Consider the following 26,924-nt stretch of genomic DNA (forward strand, 5'->3'; position numbering starts at 1 on the left):
GGGATAATGGCACTGGATGTTAGTAAAGGGACTATATTAGAACAACACAAATCTAAAATTTTACTACATCATCTTGAGGGGCATGCATAGCAGCGAGAAAGATAAATGTAAAATAATTAGAGGATAAAGAAAGCAACCAAACCGTGCCAAAATGAAGAGAAGCTTGATTAATAAAGTTTTTTACTGCCTAGGCATACGAGGGAAGAAAAGGATGTGATGAATAAATGGTTCGGCAGCAGAGAAATAAAAACCCTTAAAGTTTATGGTTTAAAAGTTACAATGGTCAAGAGCTGTCTATAAGTAATTCAGATTTCAGCGCAAAGAGAGAGATGCAGTAATATTGATGTATTTGCTAACAGGAGGAAAAGGGAGAGTTAAGTCTTTAACAAAGAACAAGTTTAAGCAAGCAAGGGGAGTAAAGGAAAGTGTCGTGGGCAAATAAAGGCTGATACATCAGGTTTGTTTTACCTAGCAAATGTGTGCTAAGGCACAATAAAAGCTTCCTAACCAAATAAACAACCTTCTAGTCCTTGCAGGCTAACCGCAGCTGGGGCAAAACCAAGCAGTTGAGCGCATGGCTGGAGGCCTGGGCTGGTGAATCCCAGCAGTGGAGCGAGAAGTGAGACCTCACGTAAAGCACGGCTTCGCGGTACAGTCTGGGACACACGTGTCACGTCTATTTAAAAAAAGGCAAACCCCAAACCTGATCCTGAAGTGGTACAACAGCTACGTGGAGAAACAAAGAGTCGAGGATGCCAGTCTTAGCTGGTGGGAAGGGAAGCGTGTATTGCTCGTCAGAAACGTGGACGTTACGGACACAGCACTCCTGCGGCATGGGGGGCTGCGAGGCAGAGCACAACAGAGTACACGCGTGGAGGACACCCCAGCAGCCAGCGCGGGCTGAGCCCAGCACCACGGCAGGAGCATGGCCGGACGCTGCGGCACGGCCCTGCAGACGTGCAGGCAGAGGGCAACGGGCCAAGCAGCCGGCAAGGCTGGCCAAGCGGAGCTGGCACGAGCTCTGCAAACCTCACCCGGCGGGCAGCACACACAGACCATGCTCACGGCACGACGGGCACAGCCCAAAGGACCGAGGAGTGCAGCAGACACTGACCCCTTTGGGTGTCCACTGCCCAGCTCTGGAGGGGATCACCTGATGCCACAAGTAAAGGTTTGTTTAATCTCTAATTTGTGGTGGCCAGTTGCAGCTCAGCCTCAGCACACAATAGCAAAACAACTCCCGAGGCACGGGCACAGCCCAGCATCCAGCCACCGCGCCCTAGCTCAGTCTCTGGCTCCATCACCAACATGCCATGCCATGATCCAATAATCATTAACACCGGGAGATGGAAATGTTAAGGAAAATTGAAGCTTCACCCCATACCGATGAAGAAGTTCCTGCTCAGAGCTCTGTACTGCACTGCCAGAAGTGGAGGGGAATGGCAGGACACCGCTGACCCACCAGCCAAGCTGGACTCAACGGGCCCTGTATTGGCCACACTTTTTTTTTTTTCATACAGCTTGAGAATAATTTCCTGCACTAAGTGCTTTCCAGGACTCATAACACTGATATTGTAGATCAATATTTTACAAAGGCAAAGCTGCATGACGGATGTATGCACTAATTAAACCGTATCTAACAAGCAGCGCTGCTGTAATCACACACTCTGTGTCCCTTTTAGCTTTTACACCAGAGCTTTGGCCTCACTCACTTTCTACATAAAACAAAGTGACAACAAAACGACAGAACAAAGGATCCACTGTAAGCCACAGTGTGCAAATAAAGATAGTATCTATGTTGTCCGTACCAGTGCGGTGCAAATATAATTAAGGCTATAAGAAAACATCTCTTGCTCTCAGGAGCGATCCATCTTCTCTCTGCTTAAGCCCACGTATAGGCTTTACTTTTAAAAATGCAACTAGTTGTTGGAGCAAATAAATACAGAACATTTACTCCATTGCATAGATCCGCGCTGCTAGAACAAGTCCGATAGTTCTCACACCTGAGGACTCCGTATGGCCACGGACAAGGCTGGTAACACACGGCCCACGCACCGCAGCACTGTGCGGAGCAGGCACGGAGCTCTGGGCACAGCTGGGGACAGTGCCTGCCCGTCCCCCTGGGCTGGAGGCACATCCTGCATCCCTGCCCGTTCCCAAGGGGAGGGTGCTGGCAGCCCTGGTACAATTCTGAGATACGTGTGTTGTTCTCGTTGGAAAGGACGCAGGTGCAAATCCCGTGTGCGCTCACAAATGTGCCTGCGGGATGAATATTTGGTATCAAAGCCATGAAAAACTGAACTCTTCAAAATCACATATTGGGGGAAAAAAAGGGCAATGATAGCTCAGACAAGCTTATGAAATATGTGACAATGACATTAGAGGAGCAGAAAGTACATAGAAAGAGCAGAAACTGTTTTTCAGCATCTGTAAGGTCTTACAGAGGATCTGGCCTCTGAAGGAACAAAGAGGTGAAGATTAATCTGCCCTTGCTATTTTCCTCCCATTGCTGAATAGAGGAGGTCAGTGGAGGTGAATTAGTGGGAAACACAGATGGCAGGGTTTATTTTTCTAAAGTTAAATAATCACAAAATATGCCAAAATACTGCTTTGTGGTCAGAATTCCCTTAAAGTAAACAATTAAACATGGGCACTGACAACTGAAAAGGCCAGTCACAAACCCAAACTGCGCAGACAGAAGCAGCAGCATTCCGTGGTGCTCAGCACCTGGGGCGCAGCGGCCGGCTGCCCCGGGGCCGAGCCGGGGTCCCTCCGCACAGGGGGAGGGTACAAAACCCCAGGTGCAACGGTGGAAGGGGGGCAAGCATCTGTTTCACAGAAGCTACCTTTCTGTAGGAAGTGGCATTTGTACTAAGGGCACTTTAAGTTCATTGTAAGACATTTCAACAGTTCCACTACCTTTCCTCTATACACTGAGAAAAAGAAAATACAACCTCTGCAGATATTATCTGCAGTGCGTGTGAGCTGAAAAACATGCCTATGACCTGAAGATTTGAACGCTCTCGCTTGAAGTGTTCAGCCACATAGCTGGTGGGAAATTAAAAATTTTCCATGTGTGGGAGCCAACTGAACTGATGAAACAAGAAGTTACATTCAGAAGGAAGAGCAGCGTATCATGATCTCATTTGAGAAGCAGTTTTTCCCTAAGTTCAGCATGTGTGAGGCAGAATCAAAGTCACACAGATGAGAGCATCGGCCTCGGGGCTGGGCTGGAAGGCTGCATTACAGGTGTGTGCTCTTCAAGAACCTAAATTCTCCTTTAATATATTTCACATATACCTATGAGAGGAAACAACTCATTTCTGAGTATTAAAAGGAAATAAAAACACCATTAAATTCCCCTCTTTTCCCCCACCTTTTTTTTTTTCTTTAAGTTAGACCAGATTGGCTCCAAAAGTAGTCAAACAAAAAAGAAGTGTAATAGCATATGAGAACTTTCCACAGTGTAACCTCCCTACAATAAAACAAGTTCAAGCCGAAAGCTTTGCCCACCGACTGCCAAGCCCTCAAAGTCCCAGGAAGGAATTTCCCAGGATCTGGAGATGCTCTGCTCCCATCGGCCAGCGCTGACCCGTGCTGCCCCAGGGCCCACATCCCGCTCCACCACGGCATCTCCACAGGCAATGTTGAGGGCGAGAAATGGCTTCTCCGGCACACGCCTCCCTCCTCCTCCTCCTCCTCTGTATGGATGAAGCCACTTAACATCAGGCTTCTCAGCAGTGCTGGTAAAATTAATTTTCCTACTCCAAGAGTGAGGGCTGGAGTCTGTCTGCTCCTGTCACAGAAACAGGAGGAGGATGGAGAAGAGGGAGAAGGAGAGATGGGACCAGAAGCCAAGACAAAAAGGAAGGAGGAGGAAGGCTGGAGGGAGACCTGACACTGCTGCCCCTGACTGCTCCTACCACTGTTCCAGGCGACGCCACGCCATGCACCACCACCCTCCTCCTCCTCCTCGGGCTTCGCAGCAACGAGAGCAAGATCAGAGAGCGAGGAGGCCCCTGACTGCTGATGCCTTCATGTGCACCTGGGCTTATCACCAGCATCTGAACTGGCATTAGGCAGGCCCTTCGGAGGAGCTCCCCATCCTCCTCGAGTGCTCAGCACCGGGTGCTCCCGTCTGGGAGCACAGGTCCCATTCCAGCAGGTAAAGCACCTCAGAGCTCTCGAAGGGACGCAGCAGTTCCCCCGCCACTGGAGATCCCTGCCTCTCCCACTCCCGAGGGCTGCGGCACTTTTTAAACAAAGTTAAGGAGCAGAAGCTGAACTGAGCAATTTGTCAGATGATCAAAACAGAACTTAAGTAGTCACTTAATAACATTTAATTAATTGTCATTTAAACAGAACAGAGAAAAGAATGAAGCTGGATGTGGATGATGCTGGACAAGTGACCTTTTGCTGCACTCCAGAGAATAATAAAATCCAGCAATGCTTTCCAAATTTTAAAAATTAAATATGGGTGTATTTTTAGCAACTGCTACTTTCAATTTGTTTAAGCACAAAGCAGAGTTTCTAAATTCACAAAAGGCCTTTCCAGCTGCTGAAGGCTCCTTTTTACATACCAACCCAAAGTCAAGGCACAAAACACAGAAGCCTGAAGACACCTTGGAGGAGCCAAGCTCACACCGCGAGGTGGCTTCTGGGTATCCAAAAAGGCTGTCACTGTCACCCTCCTGGGGACTGACGGCAGTCCTCTCTGGTCTCAAGCAATGTATATGGGGAACAAAACTAGGAAAACATTACTTTTCAAAAAGTATTAAAAGCAAGCCACCAATGTGCTGCAGAAATACATGCAGCAGTAATACCTGTCTGTATGTACAAATCAAGGAAACCCACTGCAACTGGCTATAACGTAATCAGAACACGTACGCACAGAAACAGAAAAAAGTCAGGCAGGAAAGGGAGGTTTCGGCTCCAGAAACCTTCTGGAATCAGCAGTAGCTAAAGTGTAAAACTGACAAAGTAATTTTGACAGTGTAATTTACATCATAAAGTTTAATTTTAAATAATTGTCACGTGAAAACAGATTAATGCCAAGCTCAGCTATTTCTCAGATCAGTGCAGTTAATAAGGGAGAAGAGCATACACAGACATCAAACCCGACTGACTTTCAGGGTCTTTTTCCCCCACTTTGAGTACCAGAACGTACATGAGACAGACTGCAAGGTGAGACTGGCCTTACGGCAGGGCGATCCAACAGCCCGTTTGAATACCATCCCAGTTTACCTGGAGTACAGCGGGCTTGCTGCGTCTGCACCTTCCACCCACGACGCGGTGAGAGCTGTCCTGTTCCAGCAGAACTGTCTTTCGGTCCAGCAGAGCTCCAGCACCAAACAGCCACGCGCCGGGAGAGCTGCACCGGGGTGCTGACCTCAACACCCGATGTCACCCCGAGCAGAGGCTGACTCTGAATTACAGCGGACCTCCCTCGCTGCCACGGCACGACTTACACCCCTGGAGCACCCACAGACCACCGCAGCCAGGGGAGCCCGTCCCGCTCCCCACACACAGTGACCGTGACGTTGGCAGCCCCGGAGGGGAAGCGCGAGGGAGCGCAGCAGCACGCTGCATCTACCCCAGCCACACACAGCCAGAGCGGGTGAAAACTCTTCTCCCCATCAGCTTTCCACCCGCAAACACCGCAGGCACAGGAATGAGACGCTCGGGGATCCTGCCAAAGCTTTCGTCTCCCAACACCTGCGGAGCTGCCGGCAAGCCATGCTCGTCAAGCCCAGTGCCGGCCCATTGGAGATGGTGCCTCTTCCCCAGCCCCAACTCAAAGGAAGGAGGTGATGTCTTTCACCGGGGTGTGAAAGGAAAACGCTGACTAAGCCTTAGCTTTTGTGAATGTTTTCCTATTCCTAAAATGTTTTGTTATGTTTCAAATGCTTCACTGTAAAAGTTGTATTTACAGATTTTGCCAATCTACAGGCGGGTGTTTAAAAAAAGCAATTGAATAGTTCACCTATTGCATTTCCTCTACTTTACTATGTCTGTAAAAAAAGAGAGTGTCTAATCCTACTCAGGTCACTTGGTGTTTCCCTCGTGTCTCTGGAGGGACCAAACCTCCATCTTTACCCCAACGCCCTGCTTCTGCTAAACACGATGAGAGCGGTTCCCCTGCCCTTCGCCCACGTGTGCTGGGAGGAGCTCTCCTTTGGTTTCCTGCACGCTAGTCGACTGACGCCATAAAGAAAGCAAGTACAAAAGAGTTTTGGAAAACAGCCTAACTTAAAAACCGATACATGATACAGACAGATATAAAGCCGGAGAAAGCAATGCACCGTGATCAGTAAATCATACAACAGTTGGAACACCTCCTGCTATCTGCATTATGCAAATGTACAACACAGGTATTACAAATAACTATTGCTGGCATGTGAGTGCACACACACGTGCCTGCTCCCCAGTACCGCAGGCCTGTCTGCTCACAGCTAATTAACGAACGACAACACCTCTCTGCGCCCGGGTGCCAAACGCTTTCATGAGCATCCAAACCCAGCGCTGGAACCTCAGAGCAATTCTGATAACAGATCTACGTAAATTTCACGATCCTTCCAAGTACCTTTGAAGCAGCGTTTGCCCGGATACGAAGCCAGTGGGCTTGCACCGTTAAGAGCCGTGTTGCGTACGCGGGGCCGGGAAGCACCTCGCAGCTCAGCCCCCGCGGCACGAGACTGGGCTTCATCGCAGCAGGGCCGGGGGCACCCGGGCACGCACGGCCGCCCCAGGGAAACGAAGGCTGAGCATCTCCCGAAAGCGGCTCCCGGGGGCACAGGGCCTCCCCGCACTTCACATCAGGCAAACCCCTAATGCAACACAGCCCTAAAAATTTACACCTCTTGTCCCTCGCCTGACTTCAGTGAACCTTGCTTTGCATTGCTTTCTGTCATTAGTTTGTGATGTTTGTATATATACACATATATAATATATATAGCATATACTGTGCATACAAATATTATGCAGTGTGTATATACACAAATATGTATAGCACAGAGTAAAACACTTAGTTGAAAGCTTTATAACAAGCAACTTTGAAGTTCCACTGTAGCCATTTTTTCAGTGTCTAACCACTTAGGTGTTTACACATCTAAAATCACCAGAAACATCTAAAGATGTGTGACAAACATCATGTAAAAATATTCTACATATTTACAGACATTACAATATCTTCGGCTAGCAGCCTGAAACATTAAGAGGCAGCCTCTGCTTCCCTTTGTCTTGTCAGTGCCTTAATTAAGCCAAATGTTAAAAGGTAAACAAGGTAAAATTAGGTGCACTGTCTTCCATATTAAAAAAAAAAAAAAACATCAACAAGTTTTCTCTTCAGATATATTTAAAATCACACCAAAAACCATGCTTGCAACTAGGTACAAAACACTGTCTTGCAAAGAGCTGGCACAAACTGAGAACAAGTGCATTTTCCCAAGGAATTTAAGAGCCTTTCTGTATGCCACATCCAACCGATGCACTGTCCTGAAGAGTTTAGTTCTCAACCTCTCTTGTGTTTTATGCTTTCTTTCTCTTCCTCCTCTGCCTGCTAACACCTTTAAAACCAAGTTCCTTCTCCTTCGGCATTGTTCAGGTGGTATAACAGCATCCGACCTCCTTCAGGCTCATGCTTTTTTTCTGTCTTCTGTCTCTCCTTTTAATTTCTTCTTTCTTCTGTCCTCTCTCCTAGTTAGAGATGTAATCATTTCCTTACACATATTATTTCTGCAAACTGGAGAACGCCTGTGGTCGTCACCCCCGCTTCCCCTTTGACTGCTTTCTTTTTTCACTCCCCTCAGATCTCCATTTCGGTGCACGCTGAACGTGCCCATCCCACCTAGGAGCACCTTCCCTGGGACCAGGCTGAGCCCCGAGGCGAGGAGGGGTTGCCGCAGTCCGTTCTCCTCTCAGGGCCCCAGCCACGGTGCAGTGGCCGAGAGGAGCCTGGCAGCGCGGGACTGCCTGCCTGTGCAGCCCGTGGCCCCCCCCACAGACCCCGTTTGCCGTGCTTGTCAGACGGGGGCAAAGCTGGGAAGCTAACAGCTCGGTGCAGGGGCGCGCCACTGCTGAGCCCCGCTGGGGAGGCAACGGTGGTGACGATGCTCCCCGGGCCGTGCCTCCTGCGGTTCCTGCTCCCAGCTGCACCCAGGCTCCCTTGCCAGGGCCAACCACCACGGCAGCCCGCGGCCGGCACCCAGCCATGGCGGGGGCCACACTCAGAGTCCGGGCCCCTGCTTCCACCCCAGGCAAAACTCAGGGCAATGGCTACCCCAGGCAGCTGCGGAGCGCGGTCAGCCATCCCCACGCAGCTGCGGAGCGCAGTCAGCCATCCCCACGCAGCTGCGGAGCGCGGTCAGCCATCCCCACGCTCTTGCCCCTGCCAAGACAAAGCCCAGAGGCAAAGGTGCCTTTGGGGGCAGGAGGACCCGTCCCACCATTACGAGGGGCTGCCCAGCACCGAGCGGCACCCTGCCCAGTGGGACATCAAACCCACCCGCTGCTACCAGCCAGGGCCAGCCGCCACTTGGAAAGCCACAGCCTTCTGTCCGAACGGGGAAGATATGAAGTGAAAATACCGGCCCGAGAAGGGTGAGGGACCCGCGTGCAGCCCGCTCTGCTGACCCATTCAGCCCCGCAGCCGCTCCTCCCGCCCCCAGCTCTCCCCCAAACCCCAATACATGTACATGCTACCTGCTTACAGCTAAATTTGTATTGTAAAAAATGAGGAAAAATAGCATTGACGATGTACCAGTGCCTTAGCTGGCTATGATATAGCCATTTACATAACAATTTTAGTACCTCAACGTCTTTGTTCTTCCAGCCTTGAATTAAAACAAACCAACCAAACCCCTCCTTACAGAACTTCCTGCAAAAATATGACTTTAACGTACTAAAGCAAATAAAAATAGACCCAAGAAAATTGGTTATATTTCTTATATACCAAATAAAACGAGATTAAAAAAACCCTCCTGATTTCAAGAAATACTTTAAAAAGGAAGGAATAAGTGCCGTAGCCGCATTCAAAATCTTGCACACAGCGGCTACAATGGTATTCCTCCTCCTATACACAGCTGTATGTATTTTTAAAGAAATTACTTGTAACACACTCTGTTCATCTAAATATTCATGGCTCCCATCCTGTCAACATTCATGTACTTGAAAAGCCCTTGCAGGCGAGTTCCCCCAGCCAGTTAAGCAAAGACAGGCTCCGGGGTACGTACTCTCTGTGCTCAGCACCTGCACGACGTGGTGCTGTGCCATCTGCACACAGAGCCCCCGACCCAGCGGGCACTGCCCAACGAACCTGTGCGATGAGGGTAAATGAACCCCCCGCCACCCACACCTCTGACCTGCGGGGTCAGTAACATGGTGACAGTTAACGGAATGTTAATTGTGATGAACCACTTCATGATATGTCTGTTCCAGATCATTTTGGTATAAGGGATTTGAGTTTATGCGCAATAAAGTTTCTTTCTATTTCTCCCTTTTTTTTTCCCCCTCCCACATATAAAATCTAGCCATCCATAGTTCAAATAGGAGATGTGACATAAAAAAGCAGCCAGAAATTCTGGTATTCTGGACCTTAACCAGTACAACTGGCACCTCTCCTTTGGAAGAGCCATTTACTTCAACATAAAGAAGCCATATCAACTTATACCTGCAGTGGATAACTAAAAAACCCAAACAAACAAAAAACCCCAAACCCAGCACTTCAAGGAGGTTTTAAAGTAATTCCTGAGACATTTTTCTGCATTTTTGAAATCAGCATTTGAATTAATTATCTGCATGACTCAAAACTTTTTTAAAAAATTCAAATGAGCAACAGCGCATACAACTTGCACTTTGGAACACTCATCTCTATTCAAAGTAACCAGGTCCATAAAAAACCTTAATCATTTACAGCTACTTCAATTAAAGCCTTTTAGTGGTACCGGCTATAGGAAAAGGCAATCGCTGGCTCTAACCCACGGCTGTCTCTCCAGTGGCAGCTGCTGCGAGCATCTCCAGCGGCTGAGCCTACGCTCATCTCTGAGCGAGGGCTGCGAGGTCCTGCCCCACCAAAATTCAACTACAGAGGGCAGCTACGTGATTGCAAGGTAACGGGAATCACTGTGAGACTTCTGAAGAAGGCAGAGTATATAAACCAGACTTTGACTCTCTGTACAATTTAAGCTTATTTCAGGCAATCTCCAGGCTTTCAGAATATAATGTTCCAGGAAAGCTTTAAACACAGCAATCCATGATCTAATAAACTGAATACAGTTGCCAAAAAGCTGATATTTCTGCCGTCTCACAATGGCATTCTTACCTTTGCCAGTTCATTTATTTTAGTGATACAAGCAGCTGTACCACAAACAAAAGTCAGCTGCACCACACTGTGCAGGCATTTAAATTTTGAGTTATATATAATCACTGTGCCCTTCTCCCTCATGTACCAATCTCGGTATTTCTGAAATATTACGCAGGCTCTTTATATGGCTGGTGTTATTTTCCAATGTATGCGAGAGCACCCATTCTTCTCTCATTTGAGTCACTAGGAAAACTGCTGATTTAAAAAAAAAAAATGTGATTACATGTGTTTCTACTTGTCTTCCTTCAGCTCTACTCATGATGCTTCAGAGAGGTCCCCTCAGTGTGTGAGCAAACAGCCAGTTCAGTGTGCTGCATCTTACTGGGTTGCCATTTAAATATTTCCCAAGTCCGTTGCCCTGGGCTGAGCGAGGTCCACCACAACCGCTCCCGAGAGCAAGGCAATCCCAGCCACCTCTGGAAGCACGGGTGGAGCCGGCGGCCACATCAGGGGCCAAGTCCAAGTGCAGAGGCCGCAATACGGAGGGTTTATTTCACCCCACACCAGCTGACTGACCCCACCGCCTGGGCTGCCAGGTCGCACCCGCCGCGGTTCGGCATTGCTCTCCCCCTCCCACTTCGCTTCAGTCCTTGAGCAATCCCTTCTTCCACCGGCTGACAATGGGCCTCGCTTAGCGCATCGACATCCTTATATTTAACGCATATTGTAGCTGATTTCTTGCCATTAGGCTTATTTAACAATTACATGCAGAAAAGTGCATTTCTCACCAACACATCTTTATATGACTTGAGGTCTATTCTTCCTAAAGAGTTCAATAAGTTTCCTTGCAGATTTATCTCCCCTGAGCACATTGCTGCTCCATATATTCCACACTTTCACAGGTGAGAGCGCAGAAATGACACCCAGCGTTCACTGCTCTGTTGGCACATTAATGACATTAATACCAGAAATGTTTTCTGAACACAAAATACAACTTGCAAATAAGTTGTTACAAGTAAGTTACGGGGGGGGGGGGGGAATTGTTCACATACTTCTAAACACTTTTTCCAGCAATATTTTAAACTATGGTCCAATCCTACATTGATAGTACCATCAGGAAAGTGCAGATAGTTTTACCTTCAATGCAATGAAAAGCTGAGTTGACTTTACAGGCTAGAGACTCTTCTAACTCGTGCCCTCAAGAGTTTATAATCATTTCCAAAAAACCCAGTTTTAACTGAAGCTGCATGGTACTGCTCTTTGAAAAATCCTTTTTCCCCTCCTGTCCGGTCCAGCCACAGAAAAAGATTACAATCCTCAGTTCTGGTCAGAGTGTGCTTACCCTTTTGCTGCAGGTGTATTTTGCCAGTTTGCAGCTCCACGCACATTCACTTCTGTGCCACAAACACTTGGCCAAGTGAGAAATTCCCCTGACCGACAAACCCCACCATGAGCCCCCTCAGCATCAACCAGAAATATTTAAATAATAAATTACTTTCTTTTCTATGAAACAATCCCTCGCACTCCACTATCGAAAGGAACTTTGCATTTTAAGGTACTGTCCTTTGCCATATATCTCCACGTGTATCCCTCCACCCATTACCCGCATGCCTTGCACAAGGGCAGCACCTTGTTCTGCTCCATAAAACACCAGGTGCAGCCTCAGTGTTCAAAAACCAACAGGAGTAAGTAACAACAACTTAAGTACAAAGAACTGACTCTTCTGTTTCCTCTGAGGAGTGTCTAGTTTGAGTGGGAAACCTTTAATCATTGTTTGCCCAATCAGGGGTTCTCCTAACTTGCCTGCATTTTTATTTGGCTACAGTCCCTGCATAAATCTGAGCTGCCTCCTAACTCAGTTCATTGCAGGGAACATTTCACCAGGGTACGGGACAAGCAAGGATATGTTAATGTGAATGATCTTCTGGACATGCCCTACCACCAGAAAGCTGAATTACAGGCACAATTTACCATCAACAGCTGGCTCTAAACCCCGATTCCACCGTAGAAAATGGGAAGTGACAGAAGAGCCAGCAGCCTGCCCAGCTTCAGCTCGCCTGGCCCTCGCTGTACAACGCGTTCCGAGCTGCTGCACACTGGCAGACGAGTTCTGCTCCAAGAGCAGGACCAAGTGTACAATTTTTTTTTCTCAAGTATTTGCTTCACCAATAGCAGTTTAGAGCAAGTCCCAAGGTCCCAGAAAACATTTCATTCTGTTGTTTTCAAAAGACTTCAGTTAAACACGCGTACTCTTGTTCATGTATTAACAAATAAAGAAAAAACGTGCACTGTTCTCGACACTGCTATGCTAGCTACTACACGCAGCTAGAATTCTGCCAGGCTCCTGTGAAGTGAAAACCTCTCCATGGGCCAGTCAAGGCTGGAAAGAGTTCTCTCAAAATAACCTCTCCCACACCGAAATCGCACTGGATTTTCGACTGAATCCCGACAGGATGAAGAACTTCACTTCTTCAATGGATTATCAGTCTAGGCTCGCAGAGTGTAACCACTGTTACAAATTCACCATGCAACTCTGCTTGCTCGCTGGTACACTTCAACACAGTTATTCCTTAGATTTCTCCCCAGCATGCATAAAGCATGGATTAGTCAAATTTGTTAAAATTCACTCTTGTGTCTTCTTGCAATCTTAACCTTGTAATGTTTACGATCGGTTTGTATTTATGCTTTCAAGACTGAGGATGGTTTTTTTAAAAGGACGCACATCTAGAGAAAGGACAGGGAAAGGGAAAACAACGCTGGAAAAGCTGGAAATCAAAGAAGCATTAATATTGGATTGAGAGCAACTCTGAGGAGAAGGACTTGGGGGTGTTGGTTGATGAAAAGCTCAACATGACCCAGGCAGTGTGCGCTGGCAGTCCAGAAAGCCACCCGTGTCCTGGGCTGCGTGTCCAGCAGCGTGAGCAGCAGGCAGTGTTCACAAGGGAGAATGGCCTGAAGCTGCAGGAGGGGAGATGGACATGGGATGGGAGGCAGAAATCCTTCCCTGTGAGGGTGCTGAGGCCCTGGCACAGGGTGCCCAGAGAAGCTGTGGCTGCCCCTGGCTCCCTGGCAGTGTTCAAGGCCGGGTTGGATGGGGCTTTGGGCAACCTGGGCTAGTGGAGGGTGTCCCTGCCCATGGCAGGGGTGGCACTGGATGGGCTGGGAGGTCCCTGCCCACCCAAACAGGCTGGGCTTCTGTGATTGCTAAGGGCTAAAATGCCATAGGGCTTCTGCTGTTCCTGAAGTTCAGCAGGTGGGTACTTCCCTTAGACAGCAATTCAATCCATGAGCAGGAGACAGGAAAGACTTACAAAGAACAGAAAACAATGACCTTTACTCCTGCAAAGTGGTGGTCACCTACCACACCTGCAGCTACCCTGGGTTTGTGTGGCTGCACCACCCACCTCCTGCGTCCCCACAGCACCCTCTCTGTGCTGGCCACTTCCTGACCCCTTGGGCACGTAAGGACACATGCCTTCCCTGCAGCCAGCACGGCAGGGTGGACAATGTGCACGTGCATGAAAGACAACTTCTATACTTTGGCATTGCTCTTTTTCAAATTTGTATCTCAGTCTCACAGCTATTTATGTTTATGTTTAAGCCTGGAAACTATCCCATTCAAGTTCAGTGAAATCATGCCGACTAAAAGTAAATTACTTTGTTTCCTAAAAAAATTGCTGCTTTCTTCAAATAGTACTGTGTCCCTTTTTTGCTAAGTCTCTGTACTATTTCACCAAGTTAGGAATGGTCCAGAGGAATCTGGAGCCGAAGAGAATCTTTCCAGGAACTTCATGGGACTTGAAGTGCTCTTGAGATGCAAGCTCGATCCAAACCCGCTACCCCAGCCGGCCCCTTCAAACCCTCCTGCTAAACCACCACCGCTCTTCAGCAGCCTTTGAGCAAACTTCTAAAGTATCAGCATTTTCCCATCGGAGCAGCACTAGTCCTCCCAGCATCCCCTTTCTGAAAAGCGAGAAAACTTTTCAGGATCTCTGGGTTGAGAGCTGGCAGTCAAAGCGCACTGGGGTGCAAAAGGCTGCTGAGTTCAGCACTTTTATCAACCAGCAAGTTTATGCAGCTGGGATATAAAAAAACGCAATCTGAAGAAACAGATCCTGTTTATCACACCAATATATCTGCAATAGCCAGGAATGCCTCTACTCACTCTGAGTCAGGGACACCACCTCTCGAGGCAGTGCCCAGAAACACAGCTCTGTTTCTCTGGAACGGAGCAGATCTTGGCCCCAGGCTGGGCACCCAGGCGGGCAATGCCCCCGACAGCACCCATCAGTTCTGCCTAGCGTCGTCCCTCGGGAAACCCCACTGCCCACCCGCGGAGGGAGGACAGACCCGGCCGGGCAGGGGGGACGTGCCAGAGCGGAGCGTTCTGCCACAGCCCTGCCAGCCCCTCACCCTGCAGGGTGGCGTGGGGGCAGCTCCCAGCGGGGACACGCCGGAGCTCCCGCAGGTCACCCAGCATCGCCTGGGTACACGATGGGTTTCCAGCACAGCTTCTGGTGGATCACGCAAAGAGAGGTCCTTCGAGGTCTCCTACGTTGCTGCTGCTAACGCAGCAGGAGCACGTCCCACAGCTTGCCGCTGCTGGTGTGAAGCACTCCAGCACCGCTACACCCTGCAGGTGAAGTAGCTGGATTTGTTATTCCTCTTTAAAAAATCCAATTATCAGATGTTAATATTCTCCTCTATTTGATCAAAATCTTGGGAGTTACTTCCAACTACCTCAACAGGATATTTTGTATCAGTTAAATAATTAGATATTCCCTAATGAAGAGAGTACATCGTAAGTATTTCAATAAATTCAAACGTGAACATCAAAAAGGTTTTCTTATTTGCTTAATCCTGTGTTTCATTATATTACAACTGAGTGTTTTCTTAAATCTTACTTCATTAGCAGTAGCCCTTCAAGTGGCACTGTGCAAATTAAGGGAAAAGACAGAAGTCTGGATTAGAATAAAAGCGTCTCTTTTGCTATTTTATACAGGGACTAATTTAAGCACTGCTGGGCAGCCCTGGAAGAACAAACTAAAAGCCTGGATTCCCCAGCCACGGTGCGGGGCTTGCAGAGTCAGGCGAGCAGGGACCAGCACCGCTGTGCTGCTCGGGCAGATTCACCTGCACAGGTCCAGTCCCCCGTAATTAAGGCCACCAGCAAGCATGCCAATTAGCACAGCTGGCTAGCCAGAGACGGGGTAAGGTGGCTTCACATCCTTTAAAGACTAGAAAGATCACCCTGCTATTTCCTCTGAGCGGAGGAAACACACAGCGAGGCAATCAGTGGACAAAATCAAGCAATTAACGTCACCGAACTGTGCAGGGTCTGCGACCCTGGTTCTCCCAACGGGAGAGCTGGCCTGACGCCACAGGCAGCACTCCCCCCTCCAAGGTGCTCCAGCTGGCACCAGACTCCACTTTCTCCCTTTCGTTCCCTTTGAAAGCATCACCGAGCAGGGAAAAACATAGGATAGACAGGAATAGTTTTTAACTGCTCTTCACCAAAGCCGCCTCTACCCCAAGCCTGTGCTTGAGCATGGGGCACTGCTGTGCCCCCTCCGAGTCCAGACCCCGACCAGCAGCAGGACGGTGCTGGGACGATGCCAGAGCTGGTTCCCAGGGTGAGAACCACTGCTGTGAAATGGGGAGAGCAGGCACTCGGCTCTCTACCGAGCCCAGACTCACACACCCATCGCCAATCCACAGGGGAAAACAACACAGCGCAGAAGGAAGCACAAAGAGGTGCCCATTACCATCCAACCCCAAAACAATGCTGGTTTTCCCTCTTAACAGGGTTTTCTGAATCCAGCCGAATCGGTAGGAGGGCTGCAGGCTTGCCTTGGCTTTGGCCAGTCTCCTAGAGAACAGGACTCATTCGCAGATGTTAGACATGGCTCCGACACGGGCTATTCCTGACGTGAAGTGCAGGCTTTGAAGCAGCACCCAGGGCAGTACTTCCTAAAGGGTATCCGGTCCGGCTAACAAGGCTGTGCAGTCCCAAAGAAAAAACATTAAAGCTTCTCCAAAGGCAAAAACCAGATGTGATCATTCGGTCTTGAACGCAACTTGTTGCTTCCAACAAATTTAAGAGTGAACCTTGGCAACAAGGCATCTGTATTTAGAAAAACAGAGCAACAGAGGCTTGGGGTCATCCCGGGAAGGGCAGAGGCCTCACAGGCTGCTCCTGACCACTCATTTGAAGACTCGGGACAAATGACAGAATATTCTTGCCATGAGGTTGTCTTATTTTATGCCCCTTCAAATTTTCCCCACAAATTAGTTCAGAATTTTACTGATTGTGACTGTACCCAGCAGAATTCCTGACTGTACATAAGAGAAACCCATGCTGGTTTCTATTACATACAGCCTCTAAAAAAATGACAGTGCAAATGCTGCAATGCAATGTTTTAATTTTTTTTTAATTTCTTCCTGCAGATGTGGAGCCAAAACTGCAATATAAACTCTGCACAGCATAGTGAGCCATAACTCTTTTGTCCGAATACCCGATAAGATTTCAAAATGCTGTTTATACTCCCACAGAGGAACACGCATGGTTTCGATTGTTTGGTTTTTTAATGGACTATTTGCCACTCAGCCTAACAATCGCACCATTTTCCCAATGTATTTGCCACTTTCCCTTTGCTTCCTCTTCTGGAGCTCAGCCTACTGGCAGACGCACAGGCTGACGAGGAGAAAAATGGCAAATCAGATCTGAGGAATTTGAACACTGTTAATACTTTCATTTTTTTCCAGTGGTTACTGCTTTATGAGTTTCCCTGGAATCAGACGTGTGTCCCAGCCCCCACGCTGAGCCGCACCTCCGCACCCAGAATGCTGCGATGGCCTCGCACTCGAGTGATGCCGTACCCCCAAAGTTAAAATCACTGAAGAGTCACCTGCTAAAACGACCTAAAACTATGCTTCTGGATTTTTTTCTTCTGCCTTAATTAAAGAAGAGACAGAGCCAATGATCTGCCATTCTCACATTATTAGTGAAACACACTTACTGTGATTTTCTTTTCTTTGTATTAAAATAAATAAATAGGGTCGTTATTCTACACCCTCAGGTAAGTATAACACAATGGCAAATGACAAGTCAAAAATTATTATTTTCTGAAGCAGTGATGAAGGAGATTTGAACAATTAACAATTCTATCTCTGAGGTGGCAGAAATAAGGTACTCGCCATGTTCGTCTATAATAATAACAATAATAATGCATTTACACATTTTTAAGGCTTCTCAGTCAAAAGTGACATGCCACTACTACAGAGTTCAGGAGTTTCATTTTAAAAAAATAAGTACTTCTACAACAGAAAATAAAATACTAACATGCTATTTATTGGTGGATCTTAGGCACAAGGCCCCTGAGCTTCAACCGCAGCCATCATCAGTAAAAAGACTTGAACTTCTAGTCTCTAGCTTTTTCTTAGAATTCAAGAAAGCAGAGAAACGTTAAAGTTCAAGGCTTTTCAGCTGTTGAAGGAAGAGTAGGAAAAAAGCTTTTACACTTCAACAGAACACCCAACACAAGCATGAAGTAGCGGCCTTAGCAGGGGTACAACTTAAGAGAGCAAAAATCCATTTCAAAGTTGCAGTGCCTGTCACAAACATTAGCTCCAAAAGGGATAAACTGCGATTCAGCCCAAATCCTGCTCTGTTTACCGAGTCCGCTGAAATATGTGAAGTGCAGATCAGCTGGAACCGACATATTTTGGATCACCAGAGTCCACACCCCGCAGAAAGCCCACTGACTGCAGCGAGAAGCGCCGACTGCCAGCAGCACTGGCCGCAACCAGAACAGTCTGAGTCCACATCCCCTTTCCCCACCTTCCTCCTCCTTGTTTTTATCCTTCCAAAAGTGCGTGGCTAGGGAAGAAGCGTGGCAGCCAAAGGATGTGGCGCGCACGGACAAGCTGCGGGCGGGCTGGAGGGGCGTCCTCAGTGCATCTGCAGCCTCCTGCAAGATTTGCATTTGACATCCATCTCCCCATTGTTAAGACATCTTTATCTCAGTTTTCAGGAAACGTCAGATGACTCATCTATCGGAACATCTGATGAAGTTAATGTAATTTCAAAAATGAAGCCTACTTAGGCGTATTTTTCCAAGCAAAAAAAAAAAAAGAAGAAAAAATGTTTTAAAATTATTCTAAAAATCTAATTTCTGTTGCAAACCGGTTTCCTGATTTAGGAACTCAAGAGCTTATTTTTGCTGTAGACAGTTTAACAGGCTTTTAGGCATCCAAATTTAGGAAAAAAAAAAAAAAATCCTATGGCATTTAAACAAGACAGAGCCAGAGCTGGAGCTGACTCAGCCACTCAAACACACAATTTGAATATACTACATAATCATTCTTGTTTTAAAATTATCCTCCTAATATATAAGGGCTAGATTATCCCACACGCATTTTTCTTGATTAATGCACTACCCTAAGGACAGCCTTGCAGATTTCATTAGGACTAATTATGAAGCAGGGTATTCAACAGAGGGATGATAAAATCTTGCTCTGATTGACACGGCCCTGACCTCTTCCTTGCACTAACTCGCTGAGGTCACAGAGACGCGTGCCTTCCTTTTTCTCCCCACGCTAACTCACAGGTAACGACTGCCGCTTGTTACCAGTGCAGAGTTGAGAGAGGACCGGCTAGGTGTGCACCAAAGGACAGCGTCCAGCCCAGTGCTGCAGTGCCACCGGCCCACAAGCAGCCCTTGCCGATGCCGAGGACGGTACCTGCGGGCGGCAACACAACAAGGAGGGGAGACTCTCGGGGGTAGATGTCCCCTCTTTTTCCTCTACACCAAGATATACAGCTTTTGCTTTCAATTCACAGGGAGAAAAAAAAATAAATATCAAAATAGTATTTTGCCCAAGCTGCAAGTTCCCCTTCTGAAATCTATTTTTACCTCCTCCGAGCAGAGCAGATGAGCCGTGCTTGCTCGCGGCTGGCTGCGTGCTCCGTCCCTGCACAACATCCGCGGAGGACACCTGGGACGGCGCCAAAGTCTGCTGGGCAGAGCTGAAGGGTACTGCCATTTCACGGGGTCCCCGCAGAAACTACTCGCTTTGCCTGCTTATGTTCTAAATATAGCAGAGCACACGGGCTGTCTCCAGCTCAGGAGCAAGTACTGCTATCGGGGCTGCGGCTCGCTGCAGCACTACCACACACCTGCCTGACGCCAGCTAACATAAAGCATTTTTTCTAAGACACACTAATGCTACTTCTCGGGAGTGCTGTGAGCAAAAGATGCATTCAGAGTTTGTAAAGAAAAATTCGGTGACTAATATCTGTCTAATGTCCAACAGACAATGTTTAGTTAATACTAATATTAGACACATTTATAAGAAATCAAGTATTTTAATATTAAGGTCAATTTTTAGGTGTACTGCTATTTCAGTTAAGAGCAAGGGCACTGCAACCACGCTGAATTACTAAAATATTAAAAATAAATTTTGAATGTCCTAATAATTTTTTTCTTTTTTTTTTTTTTTCCCCCTTTGGTAAACTATTAACTGACCTTACAGGGTCTAGACAAATCTAGTATAAGATTTCCCTAAATTGTTTTGGCAAAACATCTAAAGTTTGCGTTATTGCAGAAAACGTAACAAACTAACTAGTGCTTGTTTAGCTGAGCACACCCAAAAACTGATAAAGGTCTGAAACAAACCCCAAAGCGAGTAACTGCTTTCCTGCCGTGCGGGCGGACAGGGAAGCCAGTGCCGAGCTGGGCCGTTTTCTGTTGACCGAAGGTATTTGCATACATTACAGCAGCTCTTCGCTCACGAACACCAAAGCAAGCTCTGCTGGGCCGGCCGCGCTCCACAGGCTGCGGCGAGGGGTGTGCTGGGGCCCCGGCGCCTCTCCGGCACGCGGCACACGGAGGAACCGCCTCAGCCACCAGCAAACCTTTTCACGTGAACGCAAGTGAACACATCTGGTAAGCAGCGTGGTTTTAAATAGCAAATTCCTCCCCAGCTTACAGTCGGCTCCTGCGCTGACTTTACATGGGCAACAGAAGACTTCTCTGCAGAGTATTCTGAAGCTGTAATGTCACCAACAGTTATTACCCACGGCCCTGGCAGCTCTTCACAGAGGTGGTAATTATCTCCTTCATTAAAAAAGGAAACGGAAGAGCCCTGCTGACGGCAGCAGAGGAGCTCGCCATGCTGCCGGGGAAGCCTGGCCGGTCCCCGGTTTGTCTCTCATCCAGACACCAGCCCACGCTGCCGCTCCGGCTCCAGCGCCACCGGCCCCCTCGCCCAGCACCGGGATCCTGCGGCACTTCCAGCGACCCAGGCGTCACAAGTCTGAGGGAAGGACGCCGATTCACAGCAAACTCGGGTGATGCCTCTCATAGCGAAGGAGATTCTTGTTCAAATAACTCTGGCATCTTGCTCCAACCTTTTCGGTCAGGTCCCGCTCTGAAAAGCACAAGGCCGGTGGGGTAGGGCTGCGGCAACTGCACGGCACCGTGCAAACACGGCAATTCAGTGGGAAATTAAACCAGGGGACAGTGTGGGTGCTATCTCCCCAGTAAATACATCTTCTCTCTCGCAGCCCCTCAGGCAGAGGCAGGTTTAAGCCTCTGAGGCCAGGCCTGGCTTCCAGCGGGTATGCCGTCGTGGGCGCAGGGCTGCAGCACGGTCGTCCTCGCTGAGGCAGGCCATGCAGCCGCCACCGCTGACACGCTGTCGGGGCAGCCCAGGCCACGCCACGCCTCGTCGCGAAGAGGAAGCGCCAGGCGGGCCAGCTGCCACCCGGGGCGGTGGCCACGGCAGCCCCACGGTCAGAGGCCCTGGGCCGCTCCTCCGGTGAGAGCGATGCCTCGGGGCCGGGGCTCCCCATCGGCGCCGGCGGCCACTGGCACTGCTCCTAACTCCAACACTTTTTTAATGCACAGAAACATTTTATTTCCACATTTTAAAATTATTTTTTCTTTCCCCCTGCATGCATTATAATTACTGTAACTTTAAAATAAATTTGAACAACATAAAAACCAAAACCATTTCAATACACATAAGTTAAAACGTGGCTGGGGTGGTGGAGCTGGGTATTTTGGGCCTGAGAGCATTTGAAAGGTTCACCCTCTACCCTGATCTGTGACAAGACACATTTTTAAACTCAGGAGCGTTGCAGGATTTATATAAAACTGCTATAAAGCCACCTCCTGCCCAGCTCACACCGCGATGGGGGCCTGGCTGCTCGAGTGACCTGCAGCAGCTGGTTACAGCTCCAGCCCCCTGCCTGGAGCACGTCTCTGCCACCAGCCAACGCCACGCGCTCCGGCTCTGCTCCGCTTCCCGGGATTTGGTCCCAGGAAGATAAAATTATACTGTAGAAAAAACTGACAGACGTGTTTCCATTTCCCAACTTTTGATTTTTATATGAGTCTACCGAATTAATTCTGTACTGTTTGTGGGATGAGTATTTTAAATGTTAAGATTATTTAGTTTGTAAAAAATGAAAGGAAGGCGCTGGGACCCACACGTTTAACACCTATTACTGAAACTACGGCTACAGTAAACCAGCAGCCATACATTTATAGCACCTAAATCCTAAATGCACCCTAAAAATCACAGTGAAGCTGTACCCCCTCTCTGCTACAGCCCTGCTTGCACATCTAGAGGCGCCTTGCCTTCTGCTAAGCGTTGTCCTTCCCTTCAGCAAGTGCATTTGTGAACAGACAGGATAACCACAGCAGTCCCAAACGCAGAAATACAAGCAGGGTGCTCACAGACACCCAAATAACCTAGGGAGGAAAACACTCTTCTAAGATTCACCATCAGCTGTCCAGAGACACCAACAACCTGCTGGTAGTTACGAGATGGAAACAAATCCTCATATTGCTTACGTGGTTTGTGCTATTAAAAACAAAGAATCCTTACAGTGACTTTGCTGTTTCTACGTGAAGTGCCCTTTATTCCAGCTACAGGCACAGAATAATTTGGAGGCAAAGAACCAGCCACTGTAGCCATACTGGAGGATTTGAGCCCTGCCAGGCATGTTTTCCCTTCGTTCCCCCTATCCTTCCCCTTCCCCTGAGGAAAACAGCAAAACAAATCAACAAGCATCAATAAAATAAAAGCAGCAAAACATCCCACTGCTGGCAGCCAGCAATTGCTCCCTTTTGGGCTGCAGGGTTTCTCTGGCTACAGCTGCTGCTTTCATTAACTGTATATCCTTGAAAATAATATAATATTTACTCACTTTCAATGAATCAAAGCAGGCGATTACGCGTCCATTTTCAACTTGGCAGCTTTTCGATGGGTGTGCAAATTTACATTCCGTGTCTGGTCGTGAGCAAGTCCCCCTTTGGAACTCCCTACACACTTCCAGCGTTAGCCATTTTGTGTCCCGAATCGGTGTGACACTAACAGCCATCTTTAGATTTTACAGGTAGTTAAAATTTCCAATAAAACGGACAAACGAGTAGCTGAACTGATAAACTGGAAATGATGAAAGTGCCACCTCCAGAATACTTTTTCTTTTTTTTCCCCCGCTCCCTATTTTAAAAGTACGTGTAAAATTGGGTGGCCGCGATCTCAAGGAAAAGACGTGCCACCAGGAGTTCACAGCGTGACACTGTTAATCGACAGAGGTTTCGTACTTAGAGAAACGTCAGGATTACCAGCAAGGTGAGCGTTACGACGTGTGGCCCGGGACTAGCCTCGTGCGCTCAGTAACCCATCCTGAGTGCCCACCGGAGCCCACAACGCAAGCATGAAAACGTGGCAGAGCCTCTGACACGGGATTTCCAAGCTGCTTTCAGTAAAGTTGTCTGAAAGGTAATCTCCAGGCAGCTGAATTTGCAACGGGGTTTTGTGGTGCAATCGGTATCGATTAGTTTGGCATAGACAGATGCAGCAGTTTAGAGCAACGATCGAGACTAGAATTTTTTTTTTTCTCTCTCTCTCTTTTTTTTTTTCCTCTCCTCTCCTTGATTTTCGGGCAGAAGGTATCTGACCTTCTCAGCAAACTTTTATTTTTACAGTAAAGCAGCCTACGGCAAGGCCCGATAGCGCCTTTCCCTCGGTTTTGGGTGGCAGCGGGGGTGTCTGGCTAGAGGTGGCGGGCGGATGCGCTGTCGTCGCAGTCTAGCTGGCAGCAAGCAAGGCAAAAAGCAGCGGCTGCTCTAGAAGCGGTCCCAAGCAGCAGAGACGTCAGGAAAGGCACTTCTTAGTACCAACCTGTAGAGAGAAGAGACACGTTACAATTCAGCGGGCGGCATTCCGGGCTGTCCCGCGGAGCCGCCGCCGCCCCGCGCAGGGCACTCACGCCAGCCGCCGCCGGGCTGCGAGGAGAGGGGCCGCTTCCCCGTGCGGAGCCAGGCATGACCGGGAGCGAGCCAATCGCAGATAGCGTTGCAGCGATATTCCGGGCAGAAAGCCAATGGCGGGGGCCGTCTTATGAAAGGTCGCGCCTGTCAGACGCTGGCTGCGCTGCCCCGAGCGCGCCCGCCCGACGGGGCTCGCCCGGCCGCCGGAGGACGAGCGTGTGGGCCCGGGCTCTACCCGACATGCAGCGAGGGGGACGGACCATGGCGGCGGCGGCGCCCGCTCGCGGGGAATGGTACCGTCCGCTGACCCGCCCGCCCTCCCGCCTGCGCGCCGCCGCCGCCCCGCCCCGCCGGAGCCGCCACCGCCACCCCCCCCGCCACCACCCCCCCCGCCCCTCCGCCGGCCGCGGCCCGCAGGTACCGGCTCCCCGCACGGACGCGGAAAGCCGGGCCCCGCCGGGAGCCCGCCCCAACGCCGCGTTACGGTGCGGTTGTCACCGCCCGGGGGCCGGCGGCGGCACGGCCGGCGCGACCCCTCCGCTCCCGCGGGCGTCGGTGCTTGTCTGAGGGACGGACCGAGACGCCCGGTTACTCGAGGAGCGGCTCGGCCCCGGCGGCACCGCGACTGCCGGAGGCGGGGGGGGGGGGAGCACAGGCCTGTGCGACCGGTCACTACCACAGGGCCCCGGCCCGGGGCTGCACTCAGCCAAAACCTCAGGAGATCCCGAGCCCGCACATGTGCGGCCGCCCTTCCAGGACGGAGGGATTACTCAGCACTCTGCCTGCCCCCGTTAGCATACTGCAGGTGGACTACAAGCTTCCTGATAAACATCATTCGCTCAGAAAAACATCCAGGCATTTTACATCTAGAAATGAGAGAGTAAACCTTTCCCCTCAGATGCCAAGGTGGAATGGGTGCTGCTTGGAGATGAGTTTCAGACACCCAGCTTTGCCTCAGAAGTCTGGTGCCTCATGCAAATACAACTCCTAATAAGTTGTAACCCTCGTCCCTCGCAAGAGCAGCCTGGAGCACAGAGCAGGGGCCCGTCGCGGCAGTGCCCAGGGCACGCTGCGGGACAGACAGCACCGGAGCCCACCGCCACCACCACCAAGAGGAATCCTCCCGCCAGCACTGCAACCCCCAACAGCACCCCATCCGCCTGCGTTTAGGGGAAGGTTGTTCGTGTCCTTGTCTTTCTGAAGACACCGCTCCCTAATTTGTATATTCCCCCTCCACCTCCCAAAGCAGCATCACTGACACTGTCATCAAAAACACGTCGTGGGAAGTGGTGCTGGTCAGCGTGGATGCAAAACAATAGATGAAAAATCTACGAGGAGTCTTCTTCCAGGGACTAAGTGATCAGAACAACAAACTACAGGAGAAGTAAAGCACACCTAATGCAGCTAATAAGATTATAGCAGGCACCGTGGTTTCCTTGCCAGGACACTTCTAATCATGCCCGGATTCTTAATCCCTGCTAGCAGGGGAGAAACAACCGTGCATAATTACTTGCGAGCACAAGTTAACAGCTAGGTCTCTTCTTGGTAAACACAGATAGTCACTTGCTTCAACTATTCAGAAGCCAGAGTCATCCTGTGCCAGCAGTGACTACTGAGCAGCCCTTTGGGATACAGCAGAGACACACCAGAGCTTTCAGAAGCCTGAAACACATCACCCAGCCTCCAGCCAAGGTGTGCTGCAACTGACCCTGAGCTCCACAGATACAGGTAACAGATGTATCTGCTTCCTCCCATCATCACTCTTGCGCAGCACAAAACAACAGCTTTTAGTGATATTTGTTATGAACATTTATTCTTTGTGAGACCCTCAGGAGAGCGTGATGCCGACGCAGGCGGTAAGAGCTCTCCAACAAAGCTGTGAAACAGCTCTAAGCAGGGATTTTTCTCCTGTTCATCAGTTTGGTATACAATCCATACCAAGCATTGATTTTTCCAAGCACCAAGAACAGTTAGAGCAGCAATTGATATATTTTACATGCTAAAGCCAAAGCAAGTTAAAGGGCACATTTTCAAAACAAGATATTTAATTTCACTCTCATCACAAGAACAGTCACCCCTAATGAGGAAAGAAAGATAGCATGAAGGCAACATACAAAACAAAAACAGATGAAAACTATCTTTTGCGCTCACATGTAGCGAAAGGAGTAATCTTCCTGGTAAAACTCACAAAACTATGTTTTATTCCCAGCTTTGTAGTAAGTTTTCTATTTTGAGTCCGACCAGCCACTTACAGCGAAATCCTGCTCCTGTTGAGGTCAGTGACATATCTGTAACCGCATTAAACAACGCTGAATTTCACCCTTCATTCCTCAGGCTGCCAGCTATGAAAAGAAAAGTATTATTCCGAGGAGCTGTGATGCCTCAAGGGTAAATCTTCTGATTGTGAAGAAATACTGGATGTATATTTTGTCTGCACAGTTACTTGAAGAAAAATTGTTTTGTCAGAATTTGTTATCTACCTGAAAACATAGCCAGAAATGTCAGCTTTAAAAATAGCCTTCTAGCAAAAATAGTCTGACTTCAGTCCAGACGTGTATCTTCAATAGCGCCACTAAATAAAGGAAGATGTTAGCACAGAATTGTATTTTTTTTATCTGCAGAAACTATTTTCCTCTCACTTTGAAATTCTCTTGCGATACTCCAAGTCAATAAGGAGTCTCCAATAAGCCTCAAATGCTAAAAGATATCACTATCTGCAGATATATTGATGTCTCTCTTCGAGCTGTCTCTGATAAGCTAGGAAAGACTGCAACAAATCCAGAGGGAGGAAACATAGTGAGACGACAGAAAGAGGTTTGAGTTGTTTCTTAATATATTTTTTAAAAAATTAATTAAAATTGGGGGGGCCCTGACAGTTCCCAGACTGCACCTAATAGGCCATTCAGTACTAGAGGCTGTTCCTAATCCACAGCTGGTTTTTGAAGTTCACCTTTTGAAATTTGGAAGTATTTGCTACTTGTCCTGGCACTGTTGCAACATTGGTTTGGACAAAGCATAACCTTGCCTTCACTGATTACTGGGAATAGGAGGAAGATGAAGCTAAAAATAATGAAAGCAAATTAAAAAGTGATTCTCAGAGAAGACAAAAGAGAAAAGTAACACTGACAAGTCATTCCTCAAGAGGGTAAGAGGGGTGACTTAGTTGTCTGCTAAGCTGGGTCAATGAAAACGATTAAGAAACGGCTTCACAAATCAACGGGAAGGTTATCTGGAAGTGCCCAAGAAAGCGAAACTAACGCAGAAAGGACCACGTGATTATGGTTCTGATTAAGTACGTTCAATTTTTATTACTTCCCGTTATGGCTATAAAGAAGTGT

At 48.6% G+C, this 26,924-nt stretch overlaps 1 protein-coding gene across 28 annotated transcripts in view; it reads right to left on the reverse strand.

The window, feature by feature from the left end:
* MBNL1 (muscleblind like splicing regulator 1) overlaps positions 1-26,924 on the reverse strand; it is a 106,853-nt gene that overhangs the window by 55,808 nt on the left and 24,121 nt on the right. For 12 of the 28 annotated variants that reach the window (XM_075761736.1, XM_075761738.1, XM_075761732.1 and 9 more), the window contains exon 2: positions 22,518-23,497. The exons of 12 other annotated variants lie outside the window; for them this stretch is intronic. In XM_075761736.1, the coding sequence (XP_075617851.1) occupies positions 22,518-22,691 (174 nt within the window). In that variant the 5' untranslated portion in view covers positions 22,692-23,497. Of the gene's footprint in view, positions 1-22,517; positions 23,498-23,585; positions 23,792-26,924 lie in introns of those variants that run through there. 4 more of the 28 variants (XM_075761742.1, XM_075761735.1, XM_075761731.1 and 1 more) reach the window with 1 other exon arrangement.

The sequence above is a fragment of the Balearica regulorum genome, chromosome 9 (assembly GCF_011004875.1).
Source record: "Balearica regulorum gibbericeps isolate bBalReg1 chromosome 9, bBalReg1.pri, whole genome shotgun sequence".
NCBI classification, from domain to species: domain Eukaryota; kingdom Metazoa; phylum Chordata; class Aves; order Gruiformes; family Gruidae; genus Balearica; species Balearica regulorum.